The 18513-nt window shown below is 37.0% G+C and overlaps 1 protein-coding gene across 1 annotated transcript in view; it reads left to right on the top strand.

Moving 5' to 3' along the window:
* psmd1 (proteasome 26S subunit, non-ATPase 1) overlaps nucleotides 1–18513 on the top strand; it is an 84920-nt gene that overhangs the window by 23974 nt on the left and 42433 nt on the right. The window contains exons 15-16 of the mRNA XM_052018325.1: nucleotides 3032–3127; nucleotides 4752–4816. Coding sequence (XP_051874285.1) covers nucleotides 3032–3127; nucleotides 4752–4816 — 161 coding nt within the window. The remainder of the gene's footprint in view (nucleotides 1–3031; nucleotides 3128–4751; nucleotides 4817–18513) is intronic.

Genomic DNA, 18513 nt, shown 5'->3' with positions numbered 1-18513 from the left:
TAATGGGTTGTGCATTTTAGCATGTATAGTAGTGCTCTTTATAATTTTCATAAAATAATTAGCTTAATAATGTCCATGTATATATATTCACATCCAAGCTTTAAGTCTAGTAGTTTAGTATCTTCGTAGGGGCATGGTAGAATGGTGGTTGAATAATCTAGTAATTTTGATCAGAAGAATAAGAGTTCATGTCTCATTGCTGGTGGAATTTAATTTTAGTTAATTAATTAAGAACTTCAAGTTGGTATCAGTAATGGTGACCATGGAGCTGCCAGTATATCATTTAAATCCATCTTGTTCTCTAGTTTTTGAGGAAGGAAATCTGCCATTCTTAGCTAGCTGATATATGGCATAGAAAGTTGGTTAACACTTACTGTAACTCCCATCAAGGGAGAGTTGGGGTGGGCCGCACATGATGTCCTTGTTTGCAATGCCCATATCCTGTGAAGAAAAAAATCAAGTAGTTTTAGAATTGAGTTATGTTCATAATATACATAACTTTATTTGAGACTCTTAGCTTGTGGTAGTTTATCAGGTGACAGTAAGGCAGTGCAGTTTACGACTAAATGAAGAATAAGTAGAGGAGTGAAATTCATTCCTGGGTGACATTGGGAGAAAAGTATAGCACGTGATAAAAGAGAGTGGTATTGGTAAATTGGTGGCCACGATACACCATGACCAATATTAGTTGAGCATTTTCCTTTTGTATTATTCTTTAAATAAAAACTGCACTTCCTATACATTTAGGGAAGTGAGATGAATCTTCCATTTCAGGCAATCATTATAAAAATAAATTAAAACGTGAAACTTTGTTCCACCTGAGCTACAATTTCTATGTTGATAGTTATAGGGTGGTTTCATGCCAGTTAGTAAAATTCCAGACTAAGTTGAGGTTGAGTATCTTTAATGCATTAAGATAAATTACATATTGGTATACTTGGTTAGTAACACAATTCATTGGAAATAATTCTTGGGAACATTTTATGATGCTGGATGCTGCAGTGCAAAGCCATATGCATGCTAAACAGCAAACAATAGACAGAGCTAAGCAATCTCGAATCCACCAGATCAGATCAAAACTCTACAATTATACCACATCTAATCCTGAAAGGTGGTGGCCAGTTAAACAGCTAGTAGGAGGAGGAGGCTTCAAGAACATTCCCAAACCTCAGTGAAGGCAGGGCTAGCATGTGAATGGTAGAGAAGAGGCTAAAGCCTTTGCAACCATATTCAGCCAAAAGTGTCATATAGATGATGCATCTTGGGCAAGTCTTTAAGCAAGTTGATTCTTTCCATGTGATATCAAGAAGTAGGTGAGAGCACTGGTTACAAAGATTATAGTACCACACATCATTCCAGCTGCACTGCTGAAGACTTGCACTCCAGAAGTAGCTATACCTCCAGCCTACCTGTTCTAGAATAGTTGCACACTGAAATTTACCAAACAATGTAGAAAATTGCCCAGGTATGTCCTGTTTACAATAAGTAAGGCAAGTTCATTCTGGCTAAATACAGCCTATTGAGACACTTTCCAATCATTGGCAAAGTGATGGGAGCTGTCATCCATAATTCTATCAGGCAGTACTTACTAATAACGTACTTGCCAATAATTAGTTTATGTTTCGCCAGGACCTTTTCACAAGCCTTGCCTCAAAAATTGACAGAACTGAATTCACAAGGTGAGATGAAAGTGCTATTGACATCAAGGCAGGTTGCTAAACCTAAAGTTAATATGCAGTAGAGGGAAAACATTCTGATGGTTGGAGTCTTATCTCACAAAAAGGAAGATAGTTATTGTAGGAGATTAATCATTCCAGGCATAGAACTTTGCTGCAGGCATTGCTGAGGGCACTGTCCTCAGACCAACCATCTTCAGCTGCTTCATCAATGTCCTCTCATCATGGGTCAGAAGTGGGAATGTTCACTGACAATTGCACAATGTTCAATTTGATTTTCAACTCATTAGCAAATGAAACGTTGAATACCTCCATACAGCAAGACCTAGACAACTTTAGGCATGGCTAATATGTGGCAAGAAAAATTTGTGTCTCAGAAATGCCAGACGAGACGGTCTTCCACCTACCCTTGAGATTCAGTGGTGTTGCCATCACTGAGACCCCCACCAACAGTATCCTGGTGATTATCATTGACCAGAAACCCAAGTGGAACAGCCACATAAAATTCCATGGCTACAAGAGGCTAGGTATCCAGTGGTGAGTGCCACACCTCCTAACATACCAAGGCACCGGCCAGTATAAAGCTCTCTCTTTGGCTGGATTTGTACAATTCTCAAGAAGCTCGGTCCCATGCAGGACAAAGCAGCCTGCTTGATTGGAATTCTGTCAATCACCCTAAACATTCATTCCCTCCATCACTAGCATACAGTGTGTTCTATATAAAAAAAAATGGACTACAATTACTTGTCCAGGCAACTCTGACAGCACCTTCCAAACCTATGACTTCTATCACCAAAAAGTGCGAGAGCAGCAAATGCATGGGAACGCCACCACTTGCAGGTTCCCATCCAAGTAGCACACAACCTGACGTGGAACTATAATTGTCAGTTCTTCAATGTTGCTGAATTGTAATTCTGGAACTCACTACCGAACAGCACTCTGGGAGTACATTCACGAAAAGTGCGGCGGTTCAAGGTGGCAACTGAACACCACCTTCTCAAGGGCAGTTGGGGGTGGGCAATAATTGCTGGCCTTACCAGCAATGCCCAGATTTTGGAGAACTGATAACCTCATTTTAAAAAAAAAGATAAATTGGTTCAGTTACTAATGTCTTCAAAGTTCTCTAATGATTAATGATTTAGCTTGTCACTCAAAGAATGGAAGGTTAACGAAATGATCCAAAATTATAACTGCTTGAAAAATTATTTAGAAAAATCGTGGATGATAAAGACTGGGAAACCTTACAGAAGAACAGAAATGACGATTAGCAGGAAAAGTTTATTCTAGCACATTTTAATCAGCTAGTGTTGTAAAAGCTTACATTTCATAATTGGTGTCTTTTCTGATGTGAACAGGACCCCATTCTCAGACGTTCTGGAATGTACAGTGTTGCAATGGCATATTGTGGTTCTGGAAATAATAAGGCAATCAGAAGACTACTGCATGTTGCTGTAAGAAGAAACATTATTTTGTTTTCATTTGTTTTATTTCATTTGCAAGGTGATTTATCATCTTGCACCACTTACCCTGGATGCTGACCTGTATTAGAGTATGAATATGAGGATAACAGCAGTGTCCTAGTGAGCACTTATATATATCATTTAAAAGAAAGAGAAGAATATCTTTTATTTGCACAATATTTTTCATAACATCAGGGCATCACAAAACACTTGCTTAAAAATAGTCATTTGCTATTATGGTCAGAGTTGTAATCATGTAGGAATTGAGCTTAATTTTTTCAGTGATATTGGCCAAATAATCAGCTTTTAGGGATATTAATTTAGAGATAAAACTGGCCAGGATATGAGGAGAATTCTCCAACAATTGGAAATCTGAGAGTTTAATGGCACTTGAAAGAGAGTTTTCCATTGTGGTCAGCTCTCCTTCAGCACTCTGGTGTATCAGTGGAAAGCATAGTCACTGAACGTAATCCTATCCTTGCACGACATCCATGCACTTGCATTTTCCAAATGCATCACTGGAGAAGTAGATCTGACCTCGTTCACTCTTGCTCTCACTACCACTGTTCACTCCTATAATTTATATTGTGGAGTCAATTTTAATTTGAGTTCTTATAATCACAGATAAATGAGCCTAAAAATAAAAACTTAATTTATTTTAAATAATTTGTATAGCTACTGTTTACATTTTCATCATGCAGATTTAAATGTTCCAAGTTTCCTTAAGTATAATTAATCAATGGATTACCAAGCTAAAACATTGTTTGGAAATTCAAATTTCATACTGAGCAGTTGCATTCATTATATTGGATTCTTGTGGCAAATATCAGGATTTCAGAAGGAGGGACATCACAAAACTAGAATTTGTGGGGCCGGCCTTGTAGAAGATCTTTGATACCCTCAGGATGCCTGAAAATGTTTGTCATTTAATTACTTTTTGTAATACAGCAACTATGATTCAGGCATTCAAGTTTGCTACTTTGCATGCAAAGCCCATAAAATGAAATAAATGATCTCATAATGTAATTGATATTGTAAACATGCTTCTGAATCTTTTGGATCTTTTCTGAAAGGCAAAACCAACAACACTTCTCTGATCTTTAATGTCTGCTTAGATAAAGCGTTTGAATCTCTGGAATAGGGGTTGAAACCCCAACCTTATGAATTGCTGACAATAGGATTATCAAGCTATTTAATCCTTCCATATCAGAGGGAGTGGCAAGTATTTTAGGGTGAGGAGAGCAAAAATTAGTTTGAAGTAGAGTTGCCATTTGAATAATAAAGTACTGTGAAATTGAGCTGCCATGATTCTTCACTTAATATGCATTTCATGAGCATTCTCTGGATTCTTTGATTGTGCTACCACATAAAACCAAATTTGCACTCGCTTTAGAATATAATTGATAACTTTAGGCAACACAATGCAATCAATCCACAGGTTTGCAAACTCCTGTACACAATGTAGACTTGAGAGGAAAGCTTATTTGTAAGGTGGAATTGGCTTTATTTCAACCACCAACATTTATTTCTGAAACTAGTATCACTTAGTAGAAAGTGATAGTTAACATTATTAAAAGGACACCTCAGAATTCAAGATTTTTCCTTGCTCTTTCAGGTGAGTGATGTCAATGATGATGTCAGACGTGCAGCTGTAGAATCACTTGGATTTATTTTATTCAGGTATAGAATTTTGAATTATTTTGAATTATGGTAAACCATGGTTTGAAATGGCAATGAAGATACTTTTATGATACTTATTATACAGCCATTCCTCATTCTACCACATGGTGGTGCTAGTTGATATGTTTTCCAATAGGAATGAATGTGTATATCTCAAGCACTAACTAGTGAAATTCTGGACATGTATCCATGATGGAATTCCTTTTTTGTGTATTTTCCTTCCCAGACAGTCTGTCATAGTCTGTTTCTGCAGACCTTTTATAGCTTAATTAGTTTGAATTTAAGGGACCCTTGACGCTTAGACAACCTTAAAGCATTCTATTGAATAGTTTTCTACTGCTACAACAAAAATATATTTTATTCCATATTGAAAAATATATGCTGAAGTTGGTATTGTACACTTGGCAAGCATTAATTTACAATTTGATGAGTGTATTGTGTGAGTGTATTGTCATTATTTGGGTGATGATGTGTTTTTGAATTATATTTATGGACTGAATAGCACTCAAAATTTAATGAACGTACTAGGTTTTATTTAATGGTATCAGGTAACTTTTTCACTGAGCTGTAGTTTAATCTTAGTGACTGTACTTTGAAATGTTAATGTGATTACCTAGAGGCAGAATGTGTGTGCTTGGTGAAGTGATAATGTGTTTAATTATTGAAGAGTGAGATAATATTTTTAAAGCTGTAATTCAGGAATGGAATGCACCCAGATTCTTATGCATTTTATACATCATATTTTCTGTTTTATATGCAAAGTATTGTAGTACTGAATTGTCTACTGTAATTATACTCCAAACACAGACATTGAGGCCAACTAACTCATTTAGCCTGAGTAGTGATACGTAAAGCAGACTTCTTGCCCAACAAAGGCCATGGGCCGGGCAAAAAAAAGGTAATCTCAATTAATGAGGTTATTTGGGGTGGAGAATGGATGGTAGGGTGGTATTAGTTAAAGGCCGAGATCATATTGGACCTGGCCTACGGTTACAATTGAAACTGCTGACATCAGTCAGCAAGATTTCATTCTAGTCTCCCTAGAAAATAATTCATAACACCTTGCTGGTCATGCTTTATTGATCCAATTTTTATAACATTTAGTGGCTCTTTCTTATTGGAATTCAGTAAGGAATATTTTTAAATGTTTAATCATTGATTTAGCAACTCATATTAATGACCTTCATTGTCTTGCTTTTGAAGTGTTCTCTGGTCTTAATTCAATCATCTAAACTGAGTAAAAGAATTCTGGTAGCGACTGTAGTAAGAGTACTTGCATTTCACTTAAGCTATTTTCTGGGAAACAACTCAAGAAACATTTCAAGCACAAGAGGCTGCACAAATCACAGTATTACACAATATAGCTTATTGGGTTATTTTAGAGCAGAGTTGGCAACACATATCAAAAAGAGCTGTGTTGCCAAACTCAATCAAAAATAATCAGTTATTAAAAGAGGTTATATGTGTAGTACCTCTTAAGATATTACATTTGGAATTTGTTAATTTGGAATATACTGCACTTACTGATGTTTGCAAATTTTTTACACATTCTATTTCCTCGGAGTTTACGCATTGTCTTTACTACTCTTTCTAACAGTCTCAAAAACTCTTTTTACTCTCTCATATACTGTTATGATGAATACATAAATCAAATAGAGACAGAAATTGTGTTGTTTCAGACAAACTGCTAATGTGAGTTAATATCAATGAATTGGGCATTTGATTACTTTGAAATGAAACATAAAGAAAACATAGCCTGACTCCATGTGAACATGAAGGATGCGTAAGACTATATGAAATAGAAACAAGAGTAGGCTACTTAGTCCTTCGAGTCAGCTCTGCCATTCAATAGTATCATAGTTGATCAAACATCCATTCCTTAAGTCTACTTTCCTGCCAAATCAATATAAACTCAGATTTTTAATCAGCAAGGGAATCAATCTCTATCAGCTTTGAATGTATTCAAGGATTCAGCTTCCAGGCCTTTCTCAGACAACAAATTCCAAAGATACACAGTGTTTTTTTGAGAAGAAATTCATTCTTATCTCACAAATGGAAGCCCTTTATTCTGAAATTCTTCCAGCGTTTACCCTGTCAAACCCCTTAAGAATCTTATATGTCTCAATAAGATTGCCTCTCATTCTTCTAAATTTCAATGAATATTGTTCAGCCTTTCCTCATAAAGCAGCCCCTCGATATCCAGGGTCATTCTAGTGAGATTGTCTATTCAATTTGAAATTTTCCATGTTTCCTTTCAAAATAGGAGGCCATTTCGGCCCATTGAGTCTATGATGGCTCACAGTGCAATCTCGTTCTCCCAATAAATTTTCCCTATAACCTATTCTCCCCAAATTCCCATCAATATCCTCCAAATTCTACCACTTACCTACACACTAGGGGCAATATACAGTGGTGAATTAACCCACCAATTCACAGGACTTCGGCATGTCAAATGAAATCAGCACATCTGGGTGAAACCCACAATGTAATAGAGACAACTTGCAAACCACACAGCACCAGAAGTATGAATTGCATCAGGGTTACTGGAGCTGTGAGGCAACAGCTTTTCTAGCTTGATCTTCAATTTTCCTCTTATTTCAATACCTTCAATTTTGCCAATTTATTTCACATTTAATTACATTTTTGATTTCTTTAACAGTAACAGTAGCAATGAAGCTATTTACAGGTATAGATGAAAGAATCACTGCATTTTTGTTTGCCAGTTATAAATGAAAGTGCTTGCTTGATAATTTTCATGAAAAATTTTTTAAGCTGGTTTGTGAAAGAAGCGCCTCCATTATTCAGTGTACTGTAATTAAACATGGAGTTTTAACAGCTGCTGATGAACACCCATTCTTGTATCTAGTCAAACAGTAAAAGTTACACAGTGATATCTATTGCAAAAGATTAGCAACAGTTCTGAGATGCAAATTGGAATAGCAGCAGATTCAAACAGTTTTTTGTAAGGAAATCAAAGTCACAAATTGTTTACTTTGATTCTCATTGGACTGTTTCAATTTATCCCAATAGCTCAGTTCTAGTTCCTCTTGAAAAATCTTGAATTGTTTAATTCATCATTCAGGGTTGGAAGATGCAGATAAATCCTTAAAAGATCCACGTGCAGGATATTGATGCCTGAACTTCTATCAGGCTAGGTTCAGTGTGTGATGTGGAATTTTGGGGAAAAGTTACCATGCTATGATATCAGTTTACTATTCAAAATAGTTGCTGAAATGTAAATGGCAATGGCTTTACTATATAATGCAACTGGGCTTTTGGAATTTTGACTGAATTTTCTGGAATAAAGCTAGATTTCATTCCATTCACTAATGAATGTCAATAGTTGCATGTTTCTTAAAATTCAAAATTTATACAGACTAGGCTTAATGCAACAAATGTTGATATCTACTTAATTTATTATCAGATTATTTTTTCAACTATGTGATTGAAGTGTCTTGTGTTTAAAAAGGAACAATTGTTTTTTTATTTTTATCTTGATTAACCACAATTTATTGAAGGAGTCAATCTTTTTTCTGGCTATGTCTTCTTAAATTTTAGTAATGCTAGACTTCATGGGTTTAAAACTAAGTTATGAGCTGTGATAATTTGTTTACTGATGATTTACATTCCGGTCTGCCTGAATTCCCTTAGAGGGAATGGAGATGTCATCTAATCTGATTTGTTATTGCATACTGCAGCCATAACTCTAGACCACCTGAGTACCAAATAAGAAATATTCAAGTGTTTCAGGGCAGATGCCAACCAATTCTGTTTCACAACAATTTTGGGTGAAGAAACTTGAGACTGAAAGAGACAGTATCTCAATCATTGCTTCAGTAGGGAGGAAGCTGAAATCGTTACTACAAATGAAGTTTTAACTTCAGATCTCTCACCTTTCCCAGAAAAATAATTTTAAAAATCATTCAGAATATTAATTGCTCCAATTTAAGCAGATTTCTGAAAGAATAACTAGAAAAAAACCTTCCCTTAATTAGATTTTGGAAAAATCTAACATCATACTTGTTAACTGTTAAATTGTTTTACAATGGCATCTGTTTAGAATCAAACAGTTCAAGAACCATCAATATGGTTTGGATTATTTTGCATTTTTAAAACTCATGTTGTAGCCCAAAATGACATTGAATAAAAAATTGAACCTTTTGAAGATCACTAACATTTCATGTTAAAAATCAACATATGTTAAACCTATGCTTTTCAGTAGTAATTTTACACAGCTATAATTCTGGGCCTGTATGTGTATGTAATGGACAAGGGTTTAAACTCTTCCTAATTTTTCTAATCCTGTTGGTTGATTATACAGGGATCTAGACTTCCATCTGAATAGTCAACCACATGTTTTGAAAGTTCAACCACCTTTTGCCATACTTCAGTAACCCTTGCCCTTTGAATTTTAATTTAAGCAGACCATTGTTGATCCTTTTACCCTTAAGGATATCTTAATAATGCATTTGATAATGGGTGGGGGATTTGAATATCAATATAGTCTTCATCAAAAAAGACATTCTCCTGAAATAGAAACAGAAGCTGCTCAGCATTATTTGTGGAGGGAGAGATTTTTCAGGTCATCAGAATTAGAAAAGCTTTTTATGCATAGAGCCTCATAGGAACAGTGTAGCAAGCCAAGCAAACACAGTTCAGAGTGGGTTAGGCAGATGGTTAAAAGAAACTGGCCTCTGTAAGCTGTCATGTTTGCAAACTGAATAAAGGTGTGAGGAAAGAACCAAAAGAAAGAGATAATGTGATAAAAGGGAATGATGGTGCAAGACCAAAAGGAATGATAATCAGTCAGGTAAGGAAACAAACAGGCTAAAAACAAAATGCTTCCGTTTGCCATACTTCAGTAACCATACTTCAGTGCTGGAAGTCTGAAACAGAAAAGTGAAAATACTGGAAGTACTCAGCAGGTCTGGCAGCATCTGTGTAGAGAAACAATTAATATTTCAAGTCAGTGACTTGAAAATGGAACTAGAGGATGTTCAAGTGAAAGGAGCAGAATGATTGTCTGAAACTGTTAAACTCAATAGTGTGTCTGAAATGCTATGAAGTGGCAAATTGAAATATGAGGGGTTGTTTCTTGCATAGAGTGTCATTGCAACTGTATGACAAGCCAAAGAATCACAGATCAGAGTGGATTACACAGATAATTAAAAGAATCTGGTTTCTCTAAGCTCAGTCATATTTGCAAACTGAGCAAAGGCATTCGATAAAGAGGGAACCTAATCAGGAATGTTACCAAGGACAAGCCAATCTGTGGAGAAAACAGTTACATAAAAAATAAATTTCATGATATTTGAACAGAAATTGTTCAAATGCATAATTCAACAATGGGTATTTTGGGTATTTGGATCATTGGGATGTCTTCCAGGGCAGAAGTGGTCTGTGCAAGATGGATGGGTTGAACGTAAACTGGAGAGCGACCGATATCCTTGCAGGGAGGTATGTTAGTGCTACTCTGGATGGTTTAAATTAGTGAGACAGGGGTTGGGACCCAGAAGGATAGTGCAGCAGATGGGGAGTCAGAACCATATGTAGAAAAGGCATCACAATGGCGCATCGGGTAGGGTCACTGCCTCATGACTCCAGAGAAACAGGTTCGATCCCGACCTCCAACAGTGTGTGTGTGTGGAGTTTGCACGTTCTCCCTGTGACTGAGTAGATTTCCCCCAGGTGCTCCGGTTTCCTCCCACACTCCAATGACGTGCAGGTCAGTGGGTTAATTGCCCCCCCAGTAGAATCTGGGGGGAGTTGATAGGAATGTGGGGAGAATAAAATGGGATTGGTGTAAGAGTAATGGGGTTGTTGATGGTCAGAACACAGTGGGCCAGAGGGTTTGTCTCCGTGCTGGATCTCTCTATGAAAATAAAACTGGCAAGTCCAGTGGGCGTAGCAGATGGACAACTGGGGAAGTAAGGGGCCTCGCAGGTAAGATGGATGAGCTGAAAGCATGGGTCAACACATGGGATTATGATATCGTTGCAAGCACCGAAATGTGGTTGAGGGAAGGGTAGGACTTACAGCTCAATGTCTAAGGATACATAATTTTCACGTATGACAGGGGGTTACACAAGGTGAACCAGGGTTCCACTGCTGATGGTAGAGCATTACGGCAGTGCTCAGTGGATGTCATGGAGGGATTGGCCAGTGAGATTATATGGGTGGAACTTCGAAATAAGAGAGGGGTGCTGATGGGGTTATACTGTCTCAATAGTCGGCAGGAATTAGAAGAGCAGATATGTTGGCAAATTCTAGCGTGTAAAAACAATAGGGTTGTATTAATGGGGGATTTTAACTTTCCCAACATTAACTGGGGCTGCCTTAGTATAATGGGCTTAGATAGAGTGGAATTTGTAAAATAAGAGGGATTTATGAAGCAATATGTAGGGTATCCCACTAGAGAAGGGGCTGTACTTGACCTTATCTTAAGGAATCAAGATGGGCAAGTGGTGGAAGTATTTGTGGAAGAACCTTTGGCAACAACAACCATAGTTCAGTGAGTTTTAAGTTAGTCATGGAAAAAGATAAGGTTGGTCCTAGATTTAAGGTATTAAACTGGGAGAGAGCTGATTTCAAATGTGTAAGCCAGGACCTTGGGAGTATCGATGTACAGAAGTACCTTTTAGGTGCAAGTTTATTGCTCCCTGAAAATGGCAACGTACTGTATGTGGATAGGGTAGTAAAGGCATACTTGCTTTCATAGGCCAAGGCATTGAGTTAGAATGTCATGTTGCAGCTGTACAAAACATTGTTCAGGCCGTACTTGGAGTTTACATTTCTGATTGCTACACCACAGGAAGGATGTGGTAGAAATAGAGAGAGTACAGAAGAGATTCACCAGGATGTTGTCTGGAATGGAGGGCTGTAGTTATAAAGAGAGATTAGATAAACTGGGTTTATTCACACTAGAACTAAGGAAGTTGAAGGGTGACCTTGTAGAGGTTTTATAAAATTGAGGGGCATAGTTAGGATAGAGAGTCCTTTTCCTAGGGTGGAGGTCTAAAACTAGAAGGCATAGGTTTAAGGTGAAAGGGGAGAAATTTGGGGGGCAAATTTTTCTCACAGAGGGTATTGAGTTACATGGAATGAGCTGCCAGAGCAAGTGGTAGAGGCATATAGAATTACAATATTTAAAAGCCATTTAGACAGGCATTTGCATGGGAAAGGAGTAGAAGGATATGGTCCTAATGTGGGCAAATAAGATTAGTATAGGTAGGCATCATTGTCATTGTGGGTGAGTTGGGTTCAAGGGCCCATTTCTGTGCTGTACAACTCTATGACTGGAAGCTATCACATACAAAGGGAAACATATGTCTGAAAATCACCATCTAGAACCTAAAAGCACATAACAAAAATATTAGCACCTAGTCTTTAGAATAATTAAATCTCAGAATTAAAAATAGAGTTATAGATTGGAAAAGCTTGAAGCCATTAGCAGTCAGCCACACATTTACAGTTGGAAAGTCATTGGACCAAGCCTTTCAGCAATGATCAGAGCGTAGCTGCTCTCTTTTGAAATGGAAGATATCAGAGGACAGGAGAGCAGATCTGAGGAAAAGCCAATTTGCTCTCCCACCCCAAATGTTTTTTTTTATTATGCTTTTGTGAAGCTTACAGGATGTTTTCCTGTATTGGTGCCTTTTCATTTGCTGCAAGATTAACAAATAGTTACCATTTGGCTCTCTTGTACAAGGAAAATTGTCTTGATTTGGTTACTGGCAACACCCGCAAATTTGGAGGTGGGGGGTGGTGGGGTGGAGTTGCATCCTAGAAAACGGTCCGTTTCACAATTTGCAAAGCTGTGTCGTCTACACGTGCATCAGGAAACACAAGTTGAAAAAATTTTTTTTGTTCATTTACTTTATTTCACAAATTCTGTGAGAGCAAATTTTATTCCACATCTCACATTTTTGGGTCGTTATTTGTGAATTCTGTAAGGATGAGTTACACAGGGGTTGCCTGTATGTAAAACCAGGGAAGTAAAATTGGATCTTTAAAAATACATTACTTATCTAGAACCAAAACTAAAAGCACTGCATGGAAAGTGATGACTAACACTCTCACTGTGTTAAATAACTATGTAACTAATATTCAAAACGCCTTAACAGTTTTTTTTTGCACAGCTAAATTCTGCATAAGCCAATTTTTTTCTCACTTTTGTCAGAACATAGTATAGCACTGGACAGGCCATTCGGCCCATGATGTGCCAACCTTGATGCTCATTTATACTAAATGTCCTCCTTTGTATCATCCATTTCCCTCTATTCCCTTCATGTTCTTGTGTCTATCTAAAAAGCCTCAAACTCCAAACTGCCTGCTTCCACTACTACCCCTGGTAACCTATTCCAGGCACCCACCATTCTCTGGGTATATATTACAAAAAAAAACTTGCCTCTTATGTCACCTTTTAAACTACACCCCCCCCCCCTCCCCCCCACCTTAAAAGCATGTCCTCTGGTGTTTGACATTTCTACCTTAGGGTAGCTAATCAGGATCTTTTCCCCATCTATGTCTCTCATAATTTTATAAATCTCTACCAGGTTTTCCCTCAGCCTCCACTCTACAGTGACCGTTCAGGATGAATGGTACAATGTGAAATATTGAAAGGCAACTTGCACAATTTAAATAAAGACATGTAATAATGTTAATTAACTGAGGAGGCGACTTCTAATTGCAAAACTATGCACTGCCTTTCTTTTTCTATTTGCAGTGAAGTTCCATTTTGGAATGTGAGCAGCAGATAGATGAGGGTCAATACTTAGTGGATAAAAAAAAAGGCGATATTTCTGGATTATTTTGCAGACGCTCTTGGGATGGGATACCATCCAAAAGAGCTATTAAGAGAAATCAGTGAGGAATTTTGGGCCTATATAAATGTGCTCAGTGTTTTACTGCAGGAAACAAGAAATCCAAAAAAAGACGTATGAAGTGCCTAACACATTTTTTTTTAAATGTTGAATTTTGTAGAATGCAATTACCAGTATATGAATCTCAGGGGCTTAAGTGCACTATAGAAAGGTATTTGATAATTTATTGTAAACTTATAATTTATTATGGTTCTAAAAAATTATAGGTTCCTGAGAAACTTATGGAAATATGTTATAAATGTTCAGTCATAAGAATTCTTATCATAATTCAAAGGTAAATGCATCATACGAAAGTCAAAGTCAAGTTTATTGTCATATGCACAAGTACATGTATGCATAGGTGCAATGAAAAACTTATTTGTAGGAGCATCACAGGCACATAGCATCATAAGCAGCATTCAAAAGAAAAGCATAAGTTATACACAATTTTTAGAAGAGAGAATGCAATTAGAACAAAAAAGTCCATTTTAGTGCAAAGTGGTCATAGTGTTGCTAAACTAGTGATTATGGTTGTGCAGGTTTGTTCAAGAACAGAATGGTTGAAGGGAAGTAGCAGTTCTTGAACCTGATAGTGTGGGACTTCAGGCTTCTGTACCTCCTGCCCAAAGGTAGCTGCGAGAAGATGACGTGGCCTGGATGGTGGGAATCTTTGATGATGGATGTTGCTTTCTTGAGGCAGAGCCTCCTGTAGACACTACCGATGGTGGGGAGGGATGTGTCCATGATGTATTGGGCACAGTCCACAACTCTCTGCGGCTTCTTGTGTTCCTGCACATTCAAAATGCCATACCAGACCATGATGCAACCAGTGAGGATACTTCCAACAGCACATCTGTAGAAGTTAGGGTGTTCAGTGACAATTGTGTGCAGAAAGAATTGGAGTTTATTGTAATATCATTACCTTTTGCTGAATTGCTTGCCAGCATTTTCAAGGCTAATACATAAAGAATAGCTGTGAGGATTTCATAACTATTTGTTTGCATGGTCAACATAATTCAGTGCAAAAGAAGTTACAGGGCCAATGAAGTCAGCTATTAATGTAGCAATAGAATCTACCCTCAAGTATTGAAAACCTCTTGCAATGATACAACCAGTTGAGCCATTAACTGGTTTCCCTTTCCACAGATGCTGTTTGACTGGCTGAATTCTTCTGACATTTTGTTTTTGTATCAGATTCTAGCACCTGCAGTTTTATTAGTTTTGCACAGATTAAGTCATCAGTATTACTTACAAAGCGTTAATAAGCTTAAGTGTAAAACAAAAGGCACAATTACAAGATTTCTAATAGGAGATGTTTTACCAGACTGCGTTAATTGGCCATTATTTTAAATGAGTGATGTATAGCATGTAAGGATATAAACCATTTTATGTTTTTGAGACAATTGAATGTGACAGACATCGGTCATTAGTAGAGATCAGGCAGATGTAATTATCTTTGTTTACAGGAAATACCTTGATGGATAGCTTGATCCTTGTTAGCAGTAATGATTTTCTTCCAATCATTTTTCTCTCCTGTTTCTAAGAAATTAATGTCTGTCCAAGAAATTTCTGCATAGCCTGTTAAATGGATTGTAATACTGATTTGATGAGGGTAGGTAAAGAGAACATCCTCTCTGTAATGTTTATTCAACATAAGGAATAACACAGGTTTAGTAACTTGAGCAATTCTGTTTTTAGAAATCATATACCCACCTGGCCACTTAGAGTATCCTAAAATTTTACTGTTGTTACTCAAAATAATTAGGAATTGTAAAATTTATCCACTGGGTTTAGCTTTTCAAAAATTCTTAGCCAACATTTGATTTTAGCAAAACTATTAGAACTAATCAAATTTAAGCTAGAGCATAGAAATTATTATCATAATTACTTATCCAGAAGCAAATAATTTAATTGAACATAATTTATGTCCAGAGATTTTTTTTTATCCAAGTAATTTGCATGTTGGTGCAATATGCAAAGATAATTTCAATTTGTTTAATAGACAACGTTGGTAGTTTGACAATAGCTTAGATCACTGTCCATATTTTAGAACAAAACTCAAGGTGGCATCTATGTTTAAAGATGCTGTAGAAAATAGTATTTGTAATCAGATATTCATGTTCTACATTTATTTGGCCTGCTTTTTTTCTGTAAATCACAATTTAGCTGGAAACTCTTTTTGAAGAGGCGATTTCTCAGACTATTATGTCACATGAAATTTAATAGCATTTGATTATTGGTCAGAAACTCATGCTGGTCAAGGTAGAAATTAAATTAATGCTTCATCCAAATCCATATCTGTTGATGCAGTGGTGGATCTTAATACAAAATTGAAATACTTCTGTGACTTGGACTGGATTTCCAAATCTTACTTGTCATCCACGTATATGTTCAGTTTCTCCACAATCAAATTAAGTTAACTGGGTGAGACAAAGTTGGGTTCCAGTTGTGAACTGCTTTATTTCACAGTGGTAAAATGCACAAAACATTAAGATTCACAAGACAGCCACTGTTTCTGTTCCTGGAGTAATGCATTAATTATGAATGCAAAATTGATGAATGGTTTGACAAATTCATATTAAAAACTTAATTGCCTTTTAGTGAGTCCCAGTGCACAGAACAATACTGGTTCTCTTCAAGGTGACTGTTAGTTCCCAGGTTCCTGGAATCTGTTTTGCAATCTTTACAAGCCTATTTCTCAAGGTGGTACATGAAATTTTAAAAAGTTTTCAGATACAGAAGTATAAAGTGGCCTCACTAAGCAGATACATCTTATAAATTAAATATAAGTGTTTAAGAACTTTGCCATTTGTTGCTTACCAATCCACAATCTAGCATGCCATAAACTTGGGAAGCTAACTTGGGCAAACTTACAAGAAGGCACTTATTAACAAATAACTTTTTTAAACAAACTTTTGATGAAAACAAAATGGCCAAAGGATTTTTAATTGCAACAGGTCAGGGGATAGTTAGACCCCCGTTCTCCAGAATCCCTCTACCTTTCCCTCTAGATCGCCTAAACTTGGTGATGCCTACCCCTTGACTTCTCAGGCTGCACACTAGATGATCTAGTTCCACTTAGTTGGCTTCTGTACTTTACACACCCCACTTACAGTTACTGGGGATCTAGTTTTGATCTTCCAGTGTTTGTGGTGGCATTACCCAGCTCTGTGCTTTCACACCACTTGTATATCTCTGGATGAACTGCAGTTTCCTCCAGCATGGATTTGTAAGACAGAAACATTTAGCTTTTACCCCTGCTATTGATTCCATCATCATTTTGAGCTATTATTGAGCAATCTTAGCACCTTATACAGCCCTGATCTGAGACTGTTACAAAGACAGCCTACATCTGTTTTCCTGAATCTCATTGAATTTCTGCTGAAATCTTGCATCTCTGTCATTTCTCAGCCCGATTATTCAAATGTTCTGCTGTCTGGCCTCCTAAACATAAGAACTTCAGAATGAGAGAAATGGTAGCAAGAGTAGACCATTCAACACCATGTGCCTGCTTTGTCATTCAATAAGACCATGGCAGACCTTTATGTTGGTGCTACCTTCCTGCACCAAGGCCATAATACTTTGATTCCCTTAATATCTAAAAAAAAATTTTGCACTCTTTTCATTATTATACTTGGAGAATAAGCCTCCATAGTCCCCTTGGATTGAAAATTCCAAAGATTCGCTAGCTTCTGGGTGAAGAAGTTCCTTCTCATTTCAAACTAGGATGGTTGACTTAATTTGAGACGCCTGGTTCTAGACACTCCAGCCTGGAGGAACATCAACTCTGCATCTTCCTCCTTCTATCCAAGAGGACTATGGAGTGTACAGTATTTCAGATGTGGTCTCACCAAGGCCCTTTATAATTGGAGCGAGACATCTTTATTCTTGTACTCAGGTTCTCTTGCAATAAAAGCCAATGTACTGTTTGTCTTCCTGATGGATTGCTGAATCAGCATGTTAACTATCACTGATTTCTGTACAAGGACCTAAAGATCTCTTTGAACACCAACACTTTTCAACCTCTCGCCTTTAAAATAACTCTGCCTTTTCTATTTTTTCATCCAAAATGAATAACCTCACATTTTTCCAAATTATATTCCCACCTGCCATGTCCTTGTCCAGTTGCGTAACCTTTCTATATTCCCCTGAAGCCCCTCTGATCCTCCTCATGGTCTACAATGCCACTTGGCTTTATATTATCAGCACTCTTGTGAACTTCAGTTCCTCTGAAAGTTCATCCACATTTGGTCTTGCCCTCCCAACATCTCATCCTTGCTGATATATATTTTTTGTCCAACAGTGCCTGCAGTTTATGAATTTCATCCTTGTGTTTAAATTACTTTTTGGCTTTGCTGCTCCCTATCTCATTAACTTCCTCAGGGTGTACAGTTGCTACCTCCATCCTTGAAATTTTCTTTCATAGATGTAGGCCTGCCTTTCCACTTGCCCTCTCCCAAACAATTGACCAGGATAGTCCAATAATTCCATTCAGAAGCCTATCTCGTTCTACTTTCTTGTTTTCCTTTAACACCTTCTTCCCTGAAATCCATTTCCTTGACTGTTGCTCAATATTTCTTTCTGCTGCCTCACTGTGGCATTGTTTTTTTTTCCTTTACTCAAACACTGAAATGTATTTTTCTTTACATAGTTTTGTAAAGCTAATAGTTCTCAAGTTTGACTTTCCATGTCACATGGATTTTATTGGTGAATGAATGACCAATACAGTGAGAGCATATATAATTACTTTGATGTTGAACCTGGGATGATTATGGTAAACATTTTAACTATTGAAGAAAAATACCGCTCTGATCACAATAATGAATTGTAAATGCA

The sequence above is a fragment of the Pristis pectinata genome, chromosome 6 (assembly GCF_009764475.1).
Source record: "Pristis pectinata isolate sPriPec2 chromosome 6, sPriPec2.1.pri, whole genome shotgun sequence".
Lineage (NCBI taxonomy): Eukaryota > Metazoa > Chordata > Chondrichthyes > Rhinopristiformes > Pristidae > Pristis > Pristis pectinata.
This window is presented reverse-complemented; position numbering and strand designations above follow the sequence as displayed.